The 26,168-nt window shown below is 35.7% G+C and overlaps 2 protein-coding genes across 7 annotated transcripts in view; one reads left to right on the top strand and one right to left on the bottom strand.

The window, feature by feature from the left end:
* The window catches only part of LOC136768179 (cadherin-10), a 39,251-nt gene extending 19,642 nt beyond the window's left edge, over window positions 1-19,609 (top strand). For both annotated transcript variants that reach the window (XM_066722262.1, XM_066722254.1), the window contains exons 4-12: window positions 1,192-1,311; window positions 3,267-3,434; window positions 4,643-4,830; window positions 6,443-6,696; window positions 8,248-8,384; window positions 8,963-9,084; window positions 10,622-10,739; window positions 16,014-16,265; window positions 16,597-19,609. In XM_066722262.1, the coding sequence (XP_066578359.1) occupies window positions 1,192-1,311; window positions 3,267-3,434; window positions 4,643-4,830; window positions 6,443-6,696; window positions 8,248-8,384; window positions 8,963-9,084; window positions 10,622-10,739; window positions 16,014-16,265; window positions 16,597-17,087 (1,850 nt within the window). In that variant the 3' untranslated portion in view covers window positions 17,088-19,609. The remainder of the gene's footprint in view (window positions 1-1,191; window positions 1,312-3,266; window positions 3,435-4,642; window positions 4,831-6,442; window positions 6,697-8,247; window positions 8,385-8,962; window positions 9,085-10,621; window positions 10,740-16,013; window positions 16,266-16,596) is intronic.
* A 1,599-nt stretch (window positions 19,610-21,208) lies between these two features.
* drosha (drosha ribonuclease III) overlaps window positions 21,209-26,168 on the bottom strand; it is a 69,226-nt gene continuing 64,266 nt past the window's right edge. For all 5 annotated transcript variants that reach the window (XM_066722219.1, XM_066722230.1, XM_066722240.1 and 2 more), the window contains one exon: window positions 21,209-22,513. In XM_066722219.1, the coding sequence (XP_066578316.1) occupies window positions 22,383-22,513 (131 nt within the window). In that variant the 3' untranslated portion in view covers window positions 21,209-22,382. The remainder of the gene's footprint in view (window positions 22,514-26,168) is intronic.

Below are 26,168 nucleotides of genomic sequence, written 5' to 3' on the forward strand. Positions count from 1 at the left end.
AAAAAAAAAAAAAAAAAAGCCACCCTGAGCAAACTATGTATTTGAAAGAAATGTAGCTGGGATTTGTACTCTAGCAGGAGAAGCAAGAAGATAAACAGAACCATATAAACACTAACTTGTGGTTTGTAGTGGAAGTTAACCTGGTGCCACACATGCTTGGCAGTGTTTCAAAAAGAACAAAGGGTTTAAATGGAGCACAGTTGTAGCAGAATCATATGGTGGTACTGCCCAAGAGGGTATACATTTGATCAAGTAATTGATTCAGGAAATCAAGACATCGTCCTAATAACTCTGGATATGAAAATTGATGTAATAACCTATTTAAATAAGTTATGTTGGTATGTATGGTTTGCATTTTCCTCTCCAATGTTTAGAGCAATTGGAAAACTCCTCACAGATGCAGTGACCAATGCTGTTTTTTTTTTCCAGGCATTAAACATAAAGAAGAAGAAATGTAACACTAAACTATATTAACATAGTTCATGTGTGTAATATTTTCATTCTGTGTTTTACTGCACCAGGAAATGCATAATATATGATGTTTACATTGGTTTTGGGGTGTTCAAATGGCTTATACTGTATATATAACTTGGAAATGTTCATCATGTATATTCCAATTTGCATTGTTTTTCTTTTACTTGAAACAGACAGAATTCAGTAAATTGAAGTATAATGTAGTCACATTGCAGATGTATTTAAAAACATGAAAATGAAAAGATTAAACATGCAGATTTTACTAAAAATATATGGTAACAATTTAAAGTAATGGATACCAATTCTTAATTTATTAATTTGTGGATTCCACAGGAATTATGAATGTCTCGTATTCTTCCACTGAGTTGATCACATAAATAAGCCCTAACCCCCAAACTAGTCTGTAACCCTATCCTGAACCCTGAGCCTAACCTTGCTATAAATCTGATTAACAGCAGAACTGATATGGTATTTGTGTGTTATTCCTGTAGTATTCATACATTAATTCAATAAGAATTGGTCACCCATTATTGTAAAGGGTGACAAACGTACACAGTGAATCTGAAAAAGTAATAAAATAGGAGTCATGAACAAATTAAGTTGAAATATTTAATGATGATTGTATTAGTACATTTACTTAATACAATTAGATTCAGATTCATATGGGATGTATGTAAAGTGGAAAATTCTGATGGACTGTCTTTTTGAACGTTTCAGGTACCTCTGTTGTACAAGTTACAGCGACTGATGCAGATGACCCAACCTACGGGAACAGTGCAAAAGTTGTCTACAGCATTTTACAGGGGCAACCCTACTTCTCAGTAGAGGCAGAAACAGGTCAGTTGGTTTTCAGTCACTATTTAATTTTTAGGTTCAATTTATTCAGATGCTATTTGAACTAGCTTCAAATCTGAACATGTTACAATAGGTTTGAATCCTATACTTAGAAGAATAGAAAAACAAAATGCATTTGTAATGTATTTTTTAGAAGCATTTCCACATTAACACAAGCAAAACAATAAAGCTAGTTACTTTTCACAGGTCACTGGTTTATTATTTGTGTGACTCAGCTTCAACTGTGACATGTAATATCTTGTAATAACCCTTGTTATGGAAACCAACTGCTGTTTTTGGTCCAGCTGAACTCGCAGTTACTACTCAATGTGAACAACAACTAGCAAGAACCACTGGGTTAGACCAGCAATGCATTGCTACTGTAGCTCAATTAAGGAATCAATTAAGTAATTAAGATTTCAGTTGAAACAAAAACCAGAAGAACAGGGGGTCCTCCAGGACCGGTTTGGGAACCCCTGCTTTAGACTATTGATTAAATATAATACTAAGCCCTATAAAGTAGTCTTCTCTTGTGATGAGGCTGTACATTATAAAGTACTCCTTTGGGTGCTTTTTGACCATAATTAAATGCTATACCATTTAGTTTACTGAACAGAAGTAGATTTGGTATAGGAATTAAGACCCAGTCCTTGGTATAGATCATTTTATTCTTTCATGAGTTACAGTTGTTTTGTATTGCATATATGTCCATCAGCCTGTACCAGTTCATTGTTACCAAGGAGATTGGCCATGTTTCCAATACATTTTAACATATCAGTTTTCTTTAAAGAGGAATTTATTTCTCCTTGAAGTCACTATCAGAGTGTTGAAGGGCAGTAATGTAATTTAGCTCATACTGGAAGCAGGATTGAAGTACTCTGGTTAACATGCATTTACATATATAAATGTAAATATATAAGACCTTTAAAAGGAGTTTTGAATATCTGAAATAACAACTGTAACTCAGACTAAAGCCACAACATAAAACATATGGGGCTAGAAACACTACAGGATTGCGCACGTTTTAAGCATCGTAAATCTGTTGCAAACAAGTCGGAAATTTCGGGTGACGTGCTAAACATGCGCAATGACTTTTGCGTTAAAGAACTAATTTGTCTTTGCAGCTAAGCCATTGATTAATATTGAATTATGGGCATTTCAGCAAAAAATACATAAAAATGGGGTGGAGAATGGGGCGTAGTATTTATTAAATTAAATTAAATGTATTCATTTAATAAACAGAGATGTAAAGCTGCCAGCCTTAGAAACACCTTCAATGGCATCAGTTAAACTGTGGAAAGCATGGTTTAAGCATTCGCAAAACACTGTAACCTTAACAGGATAAAAATAACAAATCGGATATAGGTACAGACAAACCAGCCACACAGTTATTGAGATACTGGATGGTCTAACTAAGAGATGACCTGGAGCCTGCCACTCAGAGAAGCAATGCTATCCCTGCAGTGGTGAAATTATTATCCACTCTGCATTTTCTTGCCTCTGGGTCTTTGCAGGGGACCCTGGCAACAGTTACTGACATCTCTCAGTCCGCATTATTTGGTTCATGTTTTTTTGAGAGGGATGCATGAATTCTTATTTTTCTCTAAAAGTATACTTGGCCTACAAGTCTTAAAAATAAATGTATTTCAAATTTCAGTTTTCCCCAATGTGCTCAGTGCAATAGACTGTATCATGTGCCTTTCTGATCATATTTATAGAAATGGAAAACACATTCATTGTATGTGTGTCCAGGTGATTTGTAATTCAAACTTAATTACAAATGTCCTTTCTGAGTACACAGAGTCCATGGCTGGAAATATGTGTTCAAAAGGAAGTAGTTTAATTAAATATGTGTACATATGTGTGAGATCTCACAAACTGGTGACATGCAGCTCTTCAGATCAGTTGCATATGTAATTTAAAGACCAAAACAATCTCTCTGTCTGTCTTTTCCCTAGGCATTATTAGGACAGCCCTTCCCAGCATGAACAGAGAGATTCGGGAGAATTATCAAGTTCTCATTCAGGCCAAGGACATGGCAGGCCAGATGGGTGGATTATCGGGGACCACCACAGTCAATATCACCCTCACGGATGTGAATGACAATCCCCCCCGATTCCCTCAGGGTAAGCTTGAGTCTGAAAACGCCCTTTGAGAACCTTATAATATGGGAAAGGTGGGACCTGGCAACCTTCATCTGGTGTCAATTTCAAAACAACTGCGGATTATTGAGGACGGCAAAGCAGTGTGCACAGGGATGGGCTGTTATTATGCTCTGGTGTCTTTTGAAGGTAGCAAGTAATTAAATGCAGAACCTTATGATGGTGCTGCAGGTCCCGTAAAGTGCATCAGATCAGTCCGGTAATCCTTATTAAATGAAAAGAGTAGAGTCTTTGGGTTTTAGCTCTCTGTGTGTTTGTGTGTGTGCGTGAGCGTCTGCGTGTGTGTGTATAAGTGCAAGAGTGTGCACGCATTACATCTAGCTTTTTTCTCTTAAAGCAAATTGCAAAAGCTGCTGAATCAGATTGACAGATTACTTATGTCATTCTGTTTTTCCTCTATAATAACAGGGGGGAACATGGAGGTGCAAATAAAGCAGCATTTCTTTCCAGTTTTCCATTATTTTCAAGGACACAGTGGAAATATTTTTCACAGTGCTTTTAAAGTGCAAGCAGCAAGGTTCCAAAACAAAATAAAATAGTATACATCAGCAGCATTATACATGCTGCTACTACTGTTTTAAATAATGTCACCCTCTTTTTCTTTTCAATGTCCACATCCTGACATGTGTAAACATATTTCAGTTATTTCTTCAGTGCCATCACAGCTTTCGGTATACCAGTTTGGTTTTTATTTTAGCGGGGCTGTCTTTGTCGCTTCTGTCTTTTTGACATCATTTACAATTGCTTGAGACGTGCTTATTTACAAGGGGTTCTGTCTCACCATGATTTGGAGAATAATTAATACATTACAAGCAGATTACTTGTACAGTTAAAGCAACTGCTGATATATAATACAAAGTCTCTGTTACAAGATAAAAACTTAGTCCAAATAGGTGACTACAGAGTGTGTCAATATTCTTGTGATAAAGCCTATTGGATTGCTGTTATGCTATTTTTGTCTTGCCAAGAGAAAGCAGGACAAATGAATGTTGTCCTTTTTCATATTGTCATGCAATACCTGTTATCCTAAGACCTTGTAAAAACCTGAAAGTATTCCTGTGCAGTAAATAACTGTTATACCTCAACAGAACGTCAGATGTTGTCGTTCTGTGAAAGGAAAGGAAATGTTATTTCAACATCAGTCCTAATCTGGATTTCATGTCTTGCTGCAGGATCATATCATTTTAGTGTTCCAGAATCCACCGAGCCTGGGTCGCCATTTGGGAGGATTAAGGCTACAGATGCTGATATTGGCAAAAATGCTGAGGTTGCCTATAACATTATCGGTGGGGATGAACTGGACATGTTTGATATCATGACAGATAAGAACACCCAAGAAGGGGTCATTACTGTGAAAAGGGTAATTATGATTTCCTGTCCTTCCAAAAGCCACTTAAAAGGTCACAGATGTCTGCTGTTACATTTTCCATAGTTAAGGGAAAAAAAATGCTTCTTAAACAAAATAAACAATTTGTGATATCCATCATTCTTTTGTTTATTACCAAATTATATTTTATATTGGCAGCATACATAAATAAATGAATGGATGACATTTTTGTTTTGTTTTTATATATTTAATATGCTATGCTGTCAAGATAGCAAACTGCTTTATATGATAAAACAGATGTCCCTAGACCAGCACACTGGTGTTTTATTTATTGCACATAATTATACTAAATTAAAACTAAAAATAGTTTTAAAAAGTTAATGGGTTTCAATGTACTGACAATAAACGTTTTTATAAATCTGCTTGTTGTTGTTTATTTATACAGTGGACATCTGTAAAGCACAAATTTGAACATAACATTTTACTTATACTGTAGACTTTCATGATTGGTTTTAACATTTAAATTAAAACAACTCTTTGCGATTGGTGGGTATATATCGCAAACATTAGTTTTCCAAACCAGGTGAAGATGGACGGAGCAGCAGAGAGTTATATTACCAACTAATATATCCTTTTCTATGAATGGATCAATAACTTGCAAGATACAGTAGAAACAAAAATAATTGCTTTTTCAGTTGTTAATAAATCTTGACATTCCGCACATCTTTGGGACACCATTATTCAAGTTGATTGCGAGGACCAAAGTCCATGTGACACCAGACTGGTTTTCTGTTCTATCATTGAATCTTCTAATTAAATGTTCTCATCTTTTTAAAGGACTTGTCATTTTTTAAAATTGCTGTCATCAAACACCGCATCAGACTGTTGCTTTCTTTTAGGCTGGTGATGTTTAAGCACTGAAACCACTTTTTAAAATACTATCCCACTGAGCTATGCTGGTCACTGAGCCTTAAAAGTAGTAAATGATTATGGAGAAATGTGGAGGGATTTGCTTAGGCAGGCAAGAGAAATCTGTGGTGGCTGGGAAGCACAAAACTTAAGTTACTCTTGCCACAATGTACTTCTTCTTCCTGCTTGTCAGCTTTCACCTTGTGACAATCATACAGATCCATTGGGATACTCATCTACCTCCTGACTCTTGGGAGCTACACCTCAATATAGGTTAAAATTTAATTAATCATTCTGCTTATATTTCTCCCACAATGGACTCACTTTTCATGGGTCCCCGATAGGTTAAAATCTACTATACAGATCTACACTTGTTTAAGAATACATCTACAGTGAGGGAAAAAAGTATTTGATCCCCTGCTGATTTTGTACGTTTGCCCACTGACAAAGAAATGATCAGTCTATAATTTTAATGGTAGGTGTATTTTAACAGTGAGAGACAGAATAACAACAAAAAAATCCAGAAAAACGCATTTCAAAAACTCCAGAAACAACAACAAATCAGCTGTTAAACTTCTCCAGAAATATGTGCTTAAAAATAAATTTAAAAAATATCGAAATAAATACATGATTCAGACTGTGTAGAACCTGTGTAGGATATTATCCATTTTATTAATTATTGTTAATCATTATTATTGTTGCTAATGATCTGTTTTGTGCTCTATTCTCTCTTAAGCCTTTGGACTATGAGAGAAAGAAAATATACACTCTCAAAGTGCAGGCGGAGAACACCCACCTAGACCCACGATTTCTTTCCCTGGGCCCCTTTAAAGACACAGCAACCATGAAAATAACTGTCGAAGATGTTGATGAACCTCCCATTTTTGAAAGGGCAAGTTATATTATGGAAGTTAAGGAAGATGCCAGTGAAGGCACCGTCATTGGATCTGTTATTGCCGCAGACCCGGATATCACCAACAGTGCTGTCAGGTAAGAAAGTGTACTGTGATTTGATACAGGACTTTCTAGAAGGAAAACATGTTTTGATTTCAGTTATACAATTCCCTAAAATATATTGAAAGTGAAGCTTAGAGCCAAAAAACAAATTTAAAGATGAAAAACCATTAAACCAAATTGCTTCCAACTGACCAGTGTATTGGTGGGTTCACTAGAAAAAAGTGGATTGTGACCACTTGACAGGTCAGTTGGTGCTAGAGATTATGCTTTCAGCAAAGTACCATTATTTAACACAGGTTTATTGGCATAGATAAATGTTATGATTAGTTTGCCCGTTACTCTTGTGTTTTATGTGTGGTGTCAAATTCCTCCACATCTTTTTTCTTGTGGTCATAAATACAAGATATATATGAATTGCAAAGGCTAGCCAGATAATTGTGTGCATTTAGATTGAATGAGAAGTGTTTATTCTTCATCTTCTTCTACTTATTATTATTATTATTATTATTATTATTATTATTATTATTATTATTATTATTTATGTTGGCTTTTTTTATATTATATTTTTTTATATGGTTAATACCAATATTAACAATGGTTATGTCTATTTCATTTATTTAGTTTTTACTGTACTGTCTAGTACAGTGAATTATATACATACAGAACCTTGTAGAAAAATGTGTCCTTAAAAGATACTATGAGGTCCTTGGAGACTTGCTGCATCTGAACTACAGTTTCCTAAGGTTGGGATTTCTATAAAAGTCCCTGCTGACTTCCTGCGGCCCCTGCATTCATTAATCAAACTGAAATATTACACTCACCATGAAAAACTGTGTAAAGCCATGTTGTTCGTGTGCTTTAAAACAATGAAATTTGCTATAGTGGCACAAAGTTTATAATCATAAATGAAAAGGCAAGCGGCAAGTGACCAAGTACCTGTCTCAAGGGGATAAACAATAATTAACCATGACAGAAAAAATAAAGAAGAAAAATCCTACTTCATCTTCCTTTTTTAATGCATTGCGTATTGCAAGTAGTTTAGGGATGTAAAAACAATAAAAACTAAAATTGATTCCGCTGGAGATCATAACAGAGTAATTGAGAATAATGAACGCAGCACAACAGGGATTCCATTTTGACAATGCCAAGTCATTTGGGTTGTCAATCAGTTCTGGCGCTTTAGAAAATAATGTAGGCAGTAAATAAACACATTTGTTTTGAAAAGTTGCCAGTTGAAATGTATTTTTTTCCAATTATTTGTAACAATAATTACAAATGAAAGACTCCTTTAGTCAATAAATAAAATAGTCAAATAGTCAAATAAAATAGAACAACATAAAATAATTTGCAGAAAACAAATTACATATTACATATATTTAAATATATATTATTTACCATGACTATAAAGTTAATGTTTACTAATAGCAAGAAAACATTCAATACAAACATAAATATATTTTAAACCAGATTGAAGACCAAAATCAATTTAATTTAATTTAATTTAGAGTAATTTTTATATATTGACTTGCTGTTGTCTGATCTCTCTGGTTCAAATGTTTGTATTTGTTTTATTTTTATTTTCAGATATTCCATTGATCGACGCACAGACTTGGATAGAATGTTTAACATCCATTCTGGAAATGGAACAATCTTTACTCAAAAACACCTTGACCGGGAAGAATCTGCATGGCATAACATCTCGGTGATTGCAACAGAATTAAGTAAGGAATCTTTAAAGCCATAATTCTCGAATGAGGACTGTATTTGTTTCATACTGCATTGAACATTTCAGCAGATATTAGTGTTATCATATTATTTTACTCAATCGGAGTATCTTCACAGTGTATCTTCACAAAGGCAGTTCAAAGCAGAAAACCGTAAAATAATATTTTGCGATAAAATACTATAAGCCTTTGAAAAGTTAAATTGCATTTGCAAGATCACTGTAAATTATGTTCTCTTATAGGGTCTCTCCAGCAAAGTACCTGTAAAACACTTAATGAAAAATGTTTGGCAGCAACTTCAATTAAACACAAAATGTGAAATGTTGATTATTTATTAATGCAGTGTGCTGTCTTAAATAGAATACTTGCACATATTATGGAAACTGTGATCTTCAACAAATTCTTCTCCTTAGAATGTTAATTATTTACCTGCTATTTCCTGCAGATGTTGAGAACAGTTTATTTTTTTTTTTCATTTATTTAAATTTCACAAAAAGATGGGTGTGTGATTTTTGCAAATGGTTGTCTATGAATTGAAACTGAACTATTGTGGATTACTATTGTCTTTTTAACAGACAACCCCAGACTGACCAGTCATGTCCCAATTTTCATCCGGGTGTTGGATATCAATGACAATGCACCAACATTTGCTACTTTCTATGAGACATTTGTCTGTGAAAATGCGAAGGCTGGGCAGGTAAAGTTGCTTAAGAGGCATTGTTATATAGATTATTGTTATTATTATTATGAGATTATATTATTGTTATTCAGCAGACACCTTTATCCAAAGTGACAACCAATGCACTACAGATACACCACATTATGGAGAGTATTAAAAAACAAACTGGCACAGACTCTATACATTTGAAATAATAATAACACATTTTTGAGGATTAAGATTAGATTGATTTCTTTTATTTTACCTCCATCCAATTTCTGGAACAGATGGCAAGTCACACAGCATAAATACCTCATGTATATACCATCAGGAAACATAACAGTTCCCGTGAATGGATGTCCCATATAAGTCAGAATTAAGTGACTCTCTTAAAACATATGACATTCTGGTGTCACTATTAGATAAAGACAAGATTTGCAGAGTCACAGTCTGAATTCACACGTCAGTGATAACTAATCACACTCAGAATGAAACATAAAAGCCGTGATATGTAACAAGAATTAGCATGACAGTAATATGGTTCTTAAACTGTACAGTATTTCTTACACATATTATCTCTAACTAGTTTCTTTTCCTCTCTGGGATTTTTTCATAGTGGGCAGGCATGTCCACTAATATGTGTAATTCTCTATTAGGGTTGCTATCTGACCCAGTCATTCTTGAACACGGACAGATACATTTAATAAAGTTTTCTTCTTCCAGCACTTAGGATTTCTAAATACAGTGAATGTGGTGGCAACACCTTTAGTTGATTCAGAAGATATATGTCTTTGAGGACATGGTCGAAAAAGAAGAATTTTGGTAACAGCCCAGCTGAACTGGCGCTGCTTACATGACCCTTTTGAGAGTTTCACAGACATAATGTCTTCCCATTGTGTTGCTCACGTGACAGCAGTGGAAAGCTCTTGTGAACTGGCATTCTTTGTTGGCTTTAGACCTGACTGGACACAAGTATGCTGCATACTAAACAGACCATCCATTTAAACTGAGGCAAATATTTACTGATAGCTTGTCAGCAAGGATCCTCTAGTTATTTCATACTAAACACAACCCACTATAATAACTAAAATGTTGAAAAATAAAAATAAAGCTGGTTTCAGCAGAGTAGTCTCTTGAAGCATGTTTTACTCATAATAATAGTTACTCATAATAATAGTGTAATTATGCATTTATTAACATGTACTTAATGTGTAAAAGTGGGCCATGCCCAGTATAGCTCCAACGGCATCCTACCAGACAAATGTGTACTTACATATACGGTTAATCATTTTTACACATTAAGTACATGTTAACAAATGCATAAATACACTGTTCTTATGAGTAACTAACATGTAGTTACTGAGCATCTACTATGTTAATACATTGTAATTAGGGAGACCTATTCTAAAGTATTACCCATTAGTCTTTAGTAAGTATGTTCTTAAAGACCCTTATGATTTTAATAAGCTACAAGTATAACAATAAGCGCTATCACAGTTTGATTGTGGAAGACGTATGTATAATGTGTGTGTGTGTGTGTGTGTGTATACTCAAAATATATTTTCATTTATCTTAGCGAATACAAACAGTGAGTGCAGTGGATGCTGATGAACCTATTGGCGGGCACAAATTCTTCTTCAGTTTGTCACCAGATGCCTCTGTCAACGCTAACTTCACAGTGCGAGATAACAGAGGTAAGCAGAAATACGAACTGCTGTCTGAAATGAAATAGCTCCTTTTCACTTGCCCTGAATATTCTACACCTCTTGTAATAGGAAATGAATATCTTAGTACTTAAACTTGCTGTCATATGCCATTCAGAGAAGTCATGTAAATATTTTGACTTTACATTAGCTCCTTGTTTTCCAACAGTGCTGCTTAGATGTTGACATAATTTTCCAAACATAAATAGGGGATAAAAGCTAAGAAAACAAGGGTTTCATGTTGTTAAAAGTATACGGATAGAAATGTAATTAAAACTGATTGCTGAAGAATTTTAGGTTGCTGTCAACACATACTAATACAGTCTATTCACATTGAAAGAATCAAATTATATATGTTGATGTCAACATATTAAAACAACATTATTGATAAAGAATTTATAATTGATCTATATCATGTATCATTATATATATTTATATATCTGTATGCTTAGTTAATTCAACTATATAGTTGTGATTAAGTTTCAAAACCCTTTACAAATAAATTGTACATTAAATAAATGTACCATCTTGATCCTTTTGTTTTTACGTGAAACCAATTATTGTTAAACATCTGGAAAATTTAATACAACACCCTCAAACAGTGATCTTCACAGTTTACAATAATATAATGCATAAAAAGCAATATTGTTGGAGACCTGAAACTTGCTGAACTGAACTGAAACTTGTTCTGACACAAAAAGGGAACTGTTAACCCCTCTGTGTATGCTGGGTAAAAGTGGGGTAGATATTATGGAAGAATATAGAACACAAAATAGTCAAGAGGAAACATCTATGTACTGGAGCAACGCAACGTCCATGTCACTTAAAATGTAAATTGACCACAAGGTTGGCTATTGAAATCTTTTGGGGGGAGTCTCCAATGTATTAGTGGTTTGCCAGTGGGCAGGAAAGCAGTGTCTGAGCCAGAGTGAGGCCGAGCCAGAGTGAGGCCGTGTCAGAGTGAGGCCGAGCCAGAGTGAGGCTGTGTCAGAGTGAGGCTGTGTCAGAGTGAGGCTGTGTCAGAGTGAGGCTGTGTCACAGTGTCAGTGACAGTGTTGCACCTGAAACTGTCTCAAACAAGCAGCAGTGTTGAGGAGACTGTCAATGAAAGTGTAACTTTGTTAGATTGTGAAGGTGTGTTGAAACGGAAACAACCAAATCTATCACATCAGGCAATTTATAATGAGCTATTATTAGATTTCCTAAGTCTTACTAAGGCCTAGATGCTAGTCAAATCTTTGACCCATCACTAATGTCAAATGACAATCTGTAACTATGGGGACTTTATTTTCTATGTGGAAATAATTACTCTGTGTTTATTAATTACATTAGTGACTAGGAAATGTTTTGATTTGGGCTTCTAGATCTCATTGTATAGTGAAGACACAACTGCAGTTATTTATTATGTTTTGGTATTTATAATAATTATGGAAATCATTTTACATTTTTATATGCTAATTGGATACTAAAATGTAAATGACAGCAGATATTGTTATAGCATAAAAATAGAAAATGCTTTGTGATTGCATGGCTATTTAATTTACATTTGTTACTGAGCTAATGTTAATAGAAAGGATATTAATACTACTCCAACTAGCACAGAAAAACTGAAATGCACATTGAAATAAATTGTAAAGGAAGCTTTTTTTGTTTACTCCACAAATCTCAGCTGGGCAAGAAAGCACGGTCCCACTACGGTCTGCTGTACTGGATCAATTTGAGTACAGAACTGAGAGGAAGAAATAGAGATGAGACTCACCCTGGCTATGAACACCATAATCTGATTCTTGAGGAAAGGAAGCTATATTTAAAAATAGAAAAAATGTCAGAACAGTAGCCAAAACACACAAAATTTTTTTTTCATTATTATTAAATACAGCTTTTAAAATAAAACTGGTAAATCCAAGTTTCAAATCCTGTTCCACAGTTAAAGCAGTATTAATTATACAAATGTGTATTTTTTTATTGAAAGTAAAACAAAAATATGGAATTTTATTTTTCAGTATTATGTACTAAATTAGTACAGTATTAATTACAAGTTTAATTTTAAATAAACATTAGCTCTTAGTCAAACAATACCCATTCTAGTTGAAGAGTTGAACTGTCTACTGTTATTTTGACCTACCTTGCGAAGGGCTTTAATGTCTTGATGCTCAGCAAGAAAATCAAGAAGCAATTCATTGATGGGGGGAATTGATGCATCTGGGAATGGTCCCAACATTTGTTGGACACAACCCTATAGAAACAGAAGGGAAGGGAATACAAAACCTCATATATGCTGAGAAAGAAGCTAACCCTGCTGATACTGCTACAAAAAGTAAGAATATTTTAAATGTATAATTACTTATAGGTTTTATTTGTAATTTGTAGAGACACAGATAGAAATAATGCATGTATTTACAATAAGGATTTCAATATCTGAAGTCCCAGCCCCAGAGACATGGCCCTGCAGCAGCCTTAACAGTAAATAATACTGATTAAATAAATGACCAATGCTGTACTTGTAACTGCAGATAATTTCTTTATATGGCATTTGCATATGCATAAGGGCTCTACAGACCTGCTTTTGTGCCGTTTGTGTCTGATCAGTAAAAAGACACATTTCCTTTACACAGCCTTTTATCAAAATGGTAACATACATGTTCTCTATGAACTATCCTTTTGTTTTGTTTTTTATTCCTTTCTTTTATGTGTTTGACACAATTAGAATATGCAAATTGTATATATAAACAACAGAAAGCGAGGACCTCCCAGGTAATGCAATGCACGGTGGGCCACAGGCTCCCCGCAGTGCTAAGGATGCCACTCTTAACAGAAGCAACCTGGCAGCACATTATGGTATGGAGGCTTTGCGCTGCCAGGAAAATATCAGAGTAATGCACAATGTCAATAACAATTTAAAAGCCATCTAGGATAACAGACGTCTAACAGAACTGAACACTTCTATGACTGTGGGTGACCCCTAACTGAGAAGGCCTGTGTTGGTGCTGGCCAATAGTATTAATGCTACAGCCTATAAAAAACAGACCACTAGGAGAAGAAGATTAAAAAACCACCCCTGGCTCATTTTATCAGGACAGATTGTATAATGCAACAGCTACCAATATAATAACTGCCTCTTAGAGACACTGATTCCAGGCTCAGGGCATTGGGCAGAACTGGTGGTGCTGCTTTTCCTTAATTAATATGTTTACTGGGTAAATGCAGTTGTTTATTTATTTATTTTTCGAGTGGGGGTTTAAAATAAATGTAAAATGGATGCACTCTGTACATTATTACTGCAATTATCAGCCAAAGGTTTCTAGAACTTCAATCAAGCAATTGTGCCTAATAGCTTATTTGAATAAGTTTAATTTGTTTTAAATAATGTTATAGTTTTATAACCTTATTCTGAATGTGTGCTGTTTATTTTAGGGTACCAGCAACATACAAATGACTGCATTGCTCTACTATGGTTCTTTCTAGTGTGTTTGTCATATAACACCAAGCTTAGCTACTAATATTTGTATGTATCTTGCGTAAGTGCGATTTGTTGGATGGAGAGATTTGCATTTACGCTGACAGTGCTGCATTTGAAATTACCTAAAAGGCTACAGCAAGATAAGAGGCCACAGCATTTGTGATGTTATTGTTAGCATCATATAAAACCAACAGATAGAATGAGATGCTTTCTTGTTTCTGAAAATTTTCTCTTTTAAGCAAGTAGTGTTAATGTCACATGAGAACAATCAATAACGCCAAGCGCATTAGGAAATGCAGCCACCTCACATGACTCCTTTATACAGGCAGTGTTGAAATATGATTTTGCCCCAGTAGCTCTTGCAGTTGTGTTGTATTACTGTGAAAAAGTCAGGTCGGATGTAATCTCTCAGCTGATGAACAACATTGCTCCTAGGATGATATCTACTGATTTTCTACTCTTGGGCAAGATCAAACAGGATGATACTAACCCCAAATATCCTTTCCCTTATCCTTCTCCTCCTCCTCTGTTCATCAGACAAGGGGGAAACCCGATCCCTGCCTCATATAAATAAGTCTATTGCAACAACTGTAATGTTACGTGCAAACACTCACACCACTAGGATTTTATGTTTGCCTGAATAGCACTTGCATTTCAGAACTATGCAGCTGTTTTGGGGGGAGTCTATACATGAGTTTATAGATCTCATTACAGTATTAGCACTGGCTTTAATTGCACTTCTGCCAATGTTATGCGCTAGATATTAGACATTACACACACACACACACACACACACACACGGTGGCAGAACACAAGCTTTGGCTACACAGAATTGCAGAGCATTAAATATGGCACGACTGATTTGATGAATGTGATGTGAGATTTCCATTTGCACAAAGTCAGAGTGTTAACTCTTTTCACTGCTGTAACACTGGTGCAAAGCTTTGATGAATAACCCCCTTCATTTTCAGACTTGTCTTTTTCTTTGCTGAATTTTCTCATGTTTTCATTGCCTGTATGTTTTATATAGATTTCGTTTTTTTCTGACAAAAAATCCCAGGACATTGTGGAACAAAACTGTAAAAAATAAAGAACATTATTGTTATTGATGATTAAAAACACAGGAGACCTATTCAAATAAACTGAACTGCTCTTTATTTATTTAATGCCAACTCTCATGGTATCTACATTTGCATAACTATCCGTCTCTTCCAGGTTATCTAAAGTCTATGCTGTTTTCCCTTCATTACTTTCCTGATAATTTCTTTCAAAATTGAATGTATCAGTTATACGTGTTGAATTCAATTTAAAACTATGCATTTGTCTGGAGATTATTCTTGTCCCAGCCCTAACACATACATATTACAATGAGCAGCTTTGACACAGAGATGAAATGTTTATGACACCTAATCAAATGAAATAAGAAAATTAAATAAAGATGTGTTGTGGGAAAACTGGACCATGTTTCTGCATTAGATGTACAATTCCTCTCCAGTGATTTTAATATGGGGATATCTGTTTTAAGTCCAAAACTCAGATCTATATTGACAAAATAAATAATACATAGTTTTACATTCGAGTGCATGCTTTTGATTCGCTGTTATTATTTATGAGACATTTTTTACTTAGGTAAGATGCAAGATTTGGTTACATCCATTTTTTGTGTCCTTATCTAAGAATTTCCCTACAGCTCTAACCAGCCAGGCTGTGAAAAGCAAGACCCCTTAGTGTTAAAAAGAATCTGCATGCCATAATAAATCCACTCTATTTATTCAAGTGTTTACTGTTTAATATTTTACTTTCAGACAACACAGCTGGGATCCTGACAAGGCGAAGTGGGTTTAGTCGACTGGAAAGGAGCACCTACCTTTTGCCGGTGGTGATATCTGACGGGGAATACCCCATTCAGAGTATGACAAGCACCCTGACAATACGCGTGTGCACCTGCGACCGAGAGGGCAACATGCAGTCCTGCAACGCTGAGGCGCTGATGCTGCCTGCAGGCCTCAGTACTGGCGCTTTAGTGGCCATCCTGCTCTGCATCATTATTCTTCTCAGTGAGTACTTTCTCTGTTCTCCATCGGACCCTTTTTTACACAGGAACTGTCAATTGTGTGTGTATGTGGCTCCACTGTAGTGCTGATGTTTGTGTGTGTGCAGTACATGTCTGTAACTATGTGTCACCTCAGTTTTTCTGTATCATATCAGTTCATCAATCTGAAAATAATTCCACTGAACATATTTGGGTGGAATTGTATCTGTATTTCTTGCACAGTATTGTTCGTCAAGATGTTTCAGCAGTAGCTAATGTGAGGTTCCTTGGAACATAACAGTGAGAGATGCTGGGCATGAGAATCCACGCTAACATTACGTCTCCTTTGTTCCCAGTCATAGTGGTGCTGTTTGCGGCCCTCAGGAGGCAGAAGAAAAAGGAGCCTCTGATCATCTCCAAAGAGGATGTCAGAGACAACGTTGTCAGCTACAATGACGAAGGAGGTGGAGAGGAAGACACCCAGGCCTTTGATATTGGCACACTGCGAAATCCTGAAGCCATTGAGGATAACAAGCAGCGCAGGGATATCATTCCCGATTCCCTATTCCCTTCTCGACGGACAGCACCTTCACGGGATAATGCCGATGTCAGAGACTTCATAAACCAAAGGCTGCAAGAAAACGACACGGATCCAACTGCACCCCCCTATGACTCTCTGGCGACCTATGCTTACGAAGGCAACGGGTCCATAGCCGAATCTCTTAGTTCACTGGAGTCTGCAACCACAGAGGGAGACCAAGACTACAATTACCTCAGTGAGTGGGGGCCCCGATTTAAGAAGCTGGCAGACATGTACGGGGGTGAGGACAGCGACAGAGATTCCTAACTTGAGCTCGAGACAGGCTGAGAAAATTAAAAAGAAAACAAAGATACAAACAAATAAGAAAAAAAAACTAAACTATACTGGCACATGTGGCTCTTAAACAGCAAGAACAATAATGCAGCCACTGATCTACAAAGTGCCCTTTATATCTCATCGTCCAGTCCTTGGTAATTCCAAGTAGTAAGTTGATGCAATATGTGTCAGTCTGTGGTTCACCAGAGTAGCATTTCAAGATGGATGGACTTCTCTCCAAGATGCTGTGCTGGGTTGAAACTGGCCCTGAATATAAATATTTTCCTTATTTCTTAAGCTGTCTAGCCACACGAGTGGGAAAAAAAGACGCCGATATTTTCATATTTTTCACCTTTCTTCAGATTTACCGTTTCTTGGATTTCTTTGCATATTGCAAGGCCGGTCTTAGCTTACGTTCACTGTACCTTAAGTACAGTATGCTGTACTATAAGATTTGTTCAAAGTAATTCTGATCCACAAATAAAACTATACCCGTTACAAACATAGGCTTTGTTGTGGCATTGCCCCACAGTAGCCATGCTGATAGACATTTTAACAACTTGTATTCATATTTTAAAGTTATAATCTCAAAGTATCTTTGTGTATGAATCATGAAGATGAAAGCCAGGACCAAACTTCTTGTGCAGTGAAAGTTTAAAAAAAGAATGAACTCAAATATTTTATAGACAAGTGGGAATGGCACTATGAATTGTTTGTTGTGGGGAATGAAAACATAACATTTAAAATAGGCTCATGACACACATTACAGTGGCCCATTAAACAGACTCCTTTTAGTACATATTTTATTCTATCTGTAGTTCTGTGTTTCATAGTAGACAATTACTGTCACATCCATTGTAGTTTTGTTTTGTGTACACAGCTCAGATTGTGTCATCCTGTGCAGCTTCTCTCAGGGTTTTACTAATATGCCTGATCTACACATACATGCCATGAAGCAAACCTTGTCTGAAATCCTAATGAAATCTTCAGCTTCACCTGGAATGTCACTGGGAAGAATACATATTCCAGCACTGTTGTAAATAATATCCTGCTCTAAGTAGGTCACACGAACGGCACTGTGCAGGTTCAGAGATTTTATCTTTTGATGGATGGAGAGATTGCTTGATAAGTAAGGCTGTAAAAAAAATGCAGTATTAACAAGAGACATGCAAGACAGAACCACCAATGTACTGTAATAATAAAAGGATACATAGACACACGCCAAATTATTGATACTTAAGAAAAAAATATATATAAAAACAATCTATGAAATAAAATTTCATCACACAGGCCACAGACAGATTTGTGAAGTCCAATATTTTACTTAAGTCACTTATTTACAAACACCCAACAAATATTCTGCATGTAACATTGTTTTCAATAACTCATAGTTTTACCTTAAAACGAAATCTTTCAAGAAAATTAACATTAAAATAATACCCAATTAAAATGTAAAGTATAATTTTGTCACTAATACTTTTTCCTCAAATGTTTACCTTTTGATTTGCTTGTTGATTTTGAGGGTAGCTTAGACAATCTTAAAATGGCACAAATGTTCTACTTGTATGTTTGAAATGTTTGTATGCAGGTTATGACTGTTCTTTTTCACTTGAAGTCCTATTTTGCATTTTGGTTATTAGCTTCCTCCCTCCTATTGCTTTAACAAATGGTATCATAAGGGGATATAAGACTACTTACAGCAAAGGGTTTATTCCTGCTAACACATTCACTGTTTTCAAGTTTAGATGTACACAGATAAATAAAAAAAACTAATTTCTCTCTCATATTTTTATCTAATTAAAAATTGACACTTCTGGACACTTTGTGTACTTTAATATCTTGAGTTAAAGAAAGCAACTGAGATTTAAAGAAAAATATATTGTATTTCTCCTATCGATATAGTTTACCTAAAAATAAATACTAAAATTATTATATAAGCCTAATTTTAATTAGATTATAATTGCCTTTAAGACTTAGTATGGTTTTAAAATGGGAAAATAAAGGATTGAACTATGTAAGTTGCAGTGAGAACCCAGGGAAGACCGACCTTTCATGTTAGAGCATTTGTACTGAAAAATATACTGAAATGGTCTTGGAAGAAAAAAGAAAAAAAAGAAAAAAGAAAAAAAATATTAAATGTATAAATGTTATCTTCGATTATGTTGATGTGGCTGGCCCATTTGTTATTCTTCCACATTTGAGTGACATTTCTGTTACTTCAGAATATTTTTTGTCATAGTTCAATTAAATGAGAGGTTTTGTGCAGTGCTTTCACAGGACAATAACATATGCTCATCCATTTATTTGCTTTGTATAATGTGATATTTTCTACCAAATATTTATATAAAACTTTTTTTTTAAGAAAGACAAAAATGATAACATGCAATGTTACTCTTTTCATGTTAGCTTCAAAGTGGAAAAAACAAACAAACAAACAAAAGAAACTGGACCATATAACTCATGATGTATTTATGAAGAGTTCACGATGATTAAAATAAACAGCATTAAATCTTTTTAAGAAAATGTGTTTCACTTTTTTGATCAACATGGAACCAAATTCTGTTATCCACTGGCATTGCCAATTATATGTGTTTACATTTAATAATAAGAAAAGGTAATTGCTGTATCCAGTCTGGGCACACAATCATGATCTGTAGATCATTTTGCAGATACAGCATGGTCTAATTAGAAATAATCTATAATTAAGATCTTTTGGCTGGAAATCAGATTTGAATGGAGGCAAACCCATTTTAAAATGGTTTGAGAAAAAAACAGATGTGAGGCAGATGGTTGCATTTTAGAGAAAATTAATAGTAATTTAATCAAATAAACTCTTTACCCGTTCATAACAGTGTGTGGATATGCAATAGATAACAGATTTTTAGCAGATCATATTAATTTAATTGATAATATTATCTACACATCACATGTTATAGTAGTCATTAGCAGGTCTGTATGTATTTAGAATGCATTATTTAATTATATATGTCTTGGAAGATGCTCTTATCCAGGCCAAACTACAATTTACACAAGCATTACCAATACAAAATAAAATTTTAGCATTATAAAAGTGTATTTATATAATCAATACAAAGTACAATTTGGGAATTACAAAAGTGCAGAAGTACAATGAATGAATGTGTCTTGAGTAATCGTCACAAGGTAGTCAGGGACTCTGCGGTCCTGACTTCAGTGGGAAGGTCATTCTACCACTGAGGGGCCAAGGTTGAACGGAGCAGCTCTGGAGGAAGGGGCGTAAAGGGGAAAAGATAGTCTTCTGACGCAGGAGGACCGGAGAGGTCTGGAGGGAGTGTAAGGAGAGATGAGTCTGAAGGTATAGTGTAGTCTAGTCGAGACAACGGTAGGTTAAAATCAAAGTCTTGAACTGGATGCTAGCCAGATCGGGAGCTGGTGAAGGGTGTGGAGTAGTGGACTAGATGAGCAGCAGAGTTCTGGATGAGCTGGAGTGGGTGGGATGCAGGCAGGTTGGCCAGGAGGGAGTTGCAGGAGTTGGCGGGAGAGAACCAGGGTCTGGACGAGCAGCTGAGTCGAGTAGTTTGCGAGGAAGGGGTGGATTTGGCGTATGTTGATCAGGAAGAATCTGCAAGTGTGTGTTAGTGTGGAGACGAGTTGAGAATAGGAGAGTTCAGGATCAAGGGTGACTCCTAGGTTCTTAGTGGAAGAAGAGTGGGAGTGTCATAGATTCCAAGGGGATTGAGATGGAGATATCAGTAAAAGGCAAGAAGGAAGAGAGGAGATGAGATTTGGAGAGGTTGAGCTTGAGGTGGTGCGAGTGCATCCAGGAGGGGATGAGGGGGTCAAAAGATAAAAATGACTGGAAGATCTGGGCATCATCTGCACAAACATGGTAAGAGAAACCATGGGATGCAATGAGGGGGCCCAGGGAGTGTGTGTAGAGAGAGAACAGGAGGAAAGAGTTTGATCATTCTAAAGCAGATGGAAATATTAAATGAAAGCTGGCTGTTAAAAATAAAATCCCTTTAAACAGTAAAAATAATTTTAATTGTGTGTCTGGATTGTTTTTCTTTTTTTTTTTAAATCAATGCAATTACTTTTTTTACATGTATGAATTTATGAACATTGGATTCAGGTACTGGCAAACTTGTTAATTTATTCATGAATACCCATCATATCACAATCAGTCATTTTCACGCTAGCATGATGGTAGAGAGTAACAGTCTTACAATATTTCCTTCAAAAGTATAGCACTTCTACAGTTGCCTTATTTCAATCTGGCCAATTTCAAAGAGCTTCTAATGTATACCTGTAATCTTAATTACTTTTAATTGACAAATTTAACTATGGAGGTCCCAAACATTTGCTAATGTCAACCAGAAACAATTGTTTCTAGCAAGATGGTAGAATGGTTTCCTTTTCAATATCTTACCAGGTAAGAATAGCATGCATTATTTCTTTATTAAAAGTACATTACAACAAAGTATTTTTAAAATCTGCTATGTATAAATCACAAAGGTGACTAACAAGCATTATTTCAACTTATGTGTACCTTATGTGTTCATATCCCTTTAACACACTTTAAATTCAAGTGACATTCTTGTAATAAATATCAAGTAGGTTTTCTGTTATTACCGTTTTTAGAATTAATAGCAATACTATTACAACATCATAGCAAAAACAATTTCAGTGACACTTCCTATGGTTAAGGTTGACATGTCTTTGGTGTTTTATTTCCATTGTGTGTGCTTTATTTTTCAGTTAACCTTTGCAAAAAAACAGCACTAAGAGTATAGTAACAGTTCTGTATTTGTGTTCAGTTTTCTTTTGCTATACAGGCCACTATGCACATCTAAGACTTTATAAATCATTAATAATAAAAATAAATTGAAAAGGTGGCACAAAATGGCTAATATTTACTCTCAGGAAGGAGCACATGTTTATCTTCAGTACAGAAAATAAGTTCAAGGGATAGAAAGAAAAAAAGAGTAAAAGACTTCAAGACTAAGATTTATTATGCAAGTGAGTATTTAGAAAGAACATAATTTAAAATACTAATTAAGTACCGACACTAAAAACACAACACTGGAAAATAACAAGACAAAAACTCACTGATTAAAACAAACTACAATAAAATAGTAAAAAACAGAATGATAACAAACGTTGCAGCATTTGCTGGATCGAGCCTCCACCTACTCCTCTGAATGTGTTCCACAGCTTCCCTTTTGTCTGGACACACATGCTTTGAATTGTCCCGGTGCTGGCTGTAGTTCATGAATCCCGGGAACTTGCACACTTCCAGGGCACTTTTTACTTTCTGCTCTCCTCAGTCTCATCAGACTCCTTTTCCTGCCTCTCTCTCTCTCGTCTCATTTCTTTTAGCTCTTGCCTGTATTTCCGCTCAATGAAGCGCTTCTGATGAGCCATCTGGGGAAAGTTATCTGGTGCAAAAAGAGATGTCAGATACAAGGAGAGGACAGTAAGTAGTGCAGAAAGGCAGATTCAACTTTTAGCCAGCTCTTTGAAGGAAAGCTGTTGCAAATAATTAATTTGAGAGCCAAAAAAAAAAAAAAAAAAAGCTATGCCGTACATAGAATTGAACTTTAAAGGGTTTAAAATTAAACTCTACTATAGATTAAGACTATTCTACTGCACTTCAAAAACTAAACAAATGCATCTATACATTCTTTGTCTTTTATGCAACACAATTCATGTTACTTTCTTTAATACATTGAGTATGACGTACATGCACACCACATGGATTGGGAAATTGGCTCATTGATTACACTATACAGCACCTATATACAGTTGTGAGCAAAATTATTCAACCCCCATTGCAAATCAGGTTTATTGTCAAAATGCAGACTGTCAGCTGGTTGCAATGAACAAATCAAACAAAAACAATTGAAATAGCTCAACACAACGACAACAATGCTTCAAGTGGTTTCCCCAAATTCAACTGAAAATGCAACTTATAATGACTTCTCCAGTCTCAAAATTATTCAACCCCTTCATGGAAAGCATCTTCAGTACTTAGTAGAGCACCCTTTTGCTGTTATGACCTGCCGCAAACGAGATGCATAGCCAGACACCAGCTTCTGGCAGTGTTCCTGAGGAATCTTAGCCCATTCCTCATGAGCAATGGCCTCCAGTTTACGTGCTGCAACCGCCTTCTTCAAATCCCACCAGAGCTTTTATATGGGGTCAGGTGACTGTGATGGCCACTGTAGAATCTTCCAGGACTGCTTCTGCAACCAAGCTTTGGTGGAATTTGAGGTATGCTTGAGATCACTGTCCTGTTGGAAGGTCCAATGACACCCAAGCTTGAGCTTCCTCACAGACGGTATGGTGTTTTCTCCTAGGATTTCCTGATACTTCAATTAATCCATCTTGCCTTCCACACGTTGCAGGTTTCCAGTGCCAGAGGATGCAAAGCAGTCCCAGAGCATCACCGAACCACCACCATGCTTAACTGTGTTCTTTTCAGCGTTTGCTTCATTCTTCTTCCTCCAGACATACCGCTGATCCATCGTGGCGAAAAGTTCCAGTTTTGTTTAATCGCTCCACAGAACAGAATCCCAAAACGTCTGTGGCTTATTTATATGATTTTGAGCATATTGGAGCCGACATTTCTTGTGCTTTTGGGTCAGTAGTGGTGTACGTCTTGGAGTTCTGGCACGGAAACCTTCTGCGTTTAGTACGCGCCTTACTGTGCTCACTGAAACCTCAGTGCCTGTTGCCACCAACTCTTTCTGCAGGACTTTTACAGTCACTTGAGGGTTTTTCACAACCTGCCTTCTCAGCCATCTGGTTGCAGCCATTGATAGCTTCATTTTTATGCCCCATCCAGGTAGTGTAACCACTGTTCCTTTTACTTTGAACTTACGAACTATGCTTCCAACGCTGTCTCTAGGAACATTCAGTGCCTTTGCTATCTTTTTGTATCCTGTTCCTTAACTCTCTTAACTTTTTGGACCATTCTTTTGACTTTGATATTTGATATTTCTAACATGACACTCAACAAACCCCTAGCCAGTTCAGGTATTTCATGTGTTCTAGCTCAAGCAAACCTGGTGCAACTAATGAAGCCCTTGATTAGTTGCATCAGGTGTGCTTGAGACAACACCCGTTTTGCAAATTTGTGCTGTTGTGAGGGATTCTCTATTCAGGGGGTTTAATAATTTTGAGACTGGAGAAGTCATTATAAGTTGCATTTTCAGTTGAATTTGGGGAAACCACTTGAAGCATTCATTGTGTTGAGCTATTTCAATTGCTTTTGTTTGATCTGTTCATTGCAAACAGCTGACAGTCTGTACATTTTGACAATAAATCTGATTTGCAATGGTGGTTGAATAATTTTGCTCATAACTGTATGAATCAGTTCCTACCACCTACTACAGTAGTTGAAAAAGATGCATTTCAATATACTCTGGTATATCATAAGTATCCATTAGAACAATTTTAATTAATTTAGGCTATATCATTAAGATTTGATTCATGAATATCCCACAGTGACAACACATGGATGTTAACATTTTCTTCCAAAAAAACAAGTGTAATGCTCACAGTAGATGTTAAGTATGCATCGCAGATAAGGCATGTAAATAATGCAATATACTTATTACATGATGTCTTTTCAAACTGCTGGGTAAGGTCTGTATTTAACCTTCCCACCACAACAGTTTCTGGAATAAATCTACACGTACTTTCAAAACATCACAAGTATAATTGCATTTTCATCTTCATGACTTCACTACCTTGCCTTAGGAGCAAGGTTAAGGAAATAATTTGTAGGATTAACGCCTTTTTCACATTTATTGGTGGTCAGAAAATCTATAAATAAGACTTTCATGAGAATATAGAAAGCAAAAAATTCAAAAATATAAGGCTGGTCCCCCCACTGCTAACTGCTACATACAACCTTTTATTTTTACCGTGCTTGGAGCACCAGCACTGCAGGCTCAGTGAAGCCTTCATAATACAACAAATAGGACAGAAATATGTAATAAAAGCACATCAATATGAAAGAACGTGTCACTCTGAGCTAACGTTAATATTGAGAGATGTAATTTGTACGGCAAGATTTTGTTGTCAGATCCAATTTAAATCAACATTTCTTTTCAAGTTAATTTTTAACTTGGCCGTCATGTGCAGATAAATGCTGAGTTTCCTTTGTTCTTGTTTGGCCTGCTTTATCAGCGCTTGTCAGCAGTGTAGAGGAATGTACATGTGTACATGTAAATCTCAAACAGGCCACCCAGTATCTAGCAATAACGTAAAAAGATGTATATTTTAAAAGGATTTTTAGACAATATACAGGGTTGGCAAAATGTAGGATTAAGAAAATAAATAAAATAAAATCACTGTACATCTACATTTTCAATACCGGAAGTACATAACATTCAGTAATAAGCGTATAGGATTTCATTTTGGAGATATAAAAAACAAAACAAAAACACAACTTTTCACTATTCACTATTCAACTATCAATACTTTCTTTTAACTTCAAAAATAATGCACACTAACGGACTCATTACTTTAACATAGGCCACTGGTATGTATCATCTGTTTGCCATTTAACTAGCATTTAAATTCATTGATCCAATGCAGGTGCCAAATTCTGGTGGCTTCTTCACTAGATCACATGGGGCAAGTGATAATTTTACCTTAAATACCAGCTATATTGACCAATATTTTACATTAAATATTAAACATTAATACAAATATTTTCCTACTGATATGTCATCGCAGCTAATGGAAACAGACATGCAAACTACAAAATATTCATTTCTGATGAATACCAATTGAAGGTCCATTTGTGGTCAATCAAAAGACATCAAGCATGAGATACATGCTGATGTGAGTGGGTGAATGAAGATATTTACACGCATTGCTGTTGGCAGCCCCCCCTCCCACCAGGCTACGGTTCTAAAAATCGGACTGGGCAACCAGAATATAAAAATTATGTAAAACCCCGTAAAATTATGACTTGCATATTATTTAGTAAATTCTAAAATTGTGTTTATAAATCTAAAAATAAATCCTACATTTAGAGGTCTAAATCAGTAGGTATTCTAAAATCTGCAGAGTCATGAA

This window comes from Amia ocellicauda, chromosome 2 (assembly GCF_036373705.1).
Source record: "Amia ocellicauda isolate fAmiCal2 chromosome 2, fAmiCal2.hap1, whole genome shotgun sequence".
Lineage (NCBI taxonomy): Eukaryota > Metazoa > Chordata > Actinopteri > Amiiformes > Amiidae > Amia > Amia ocellicauda.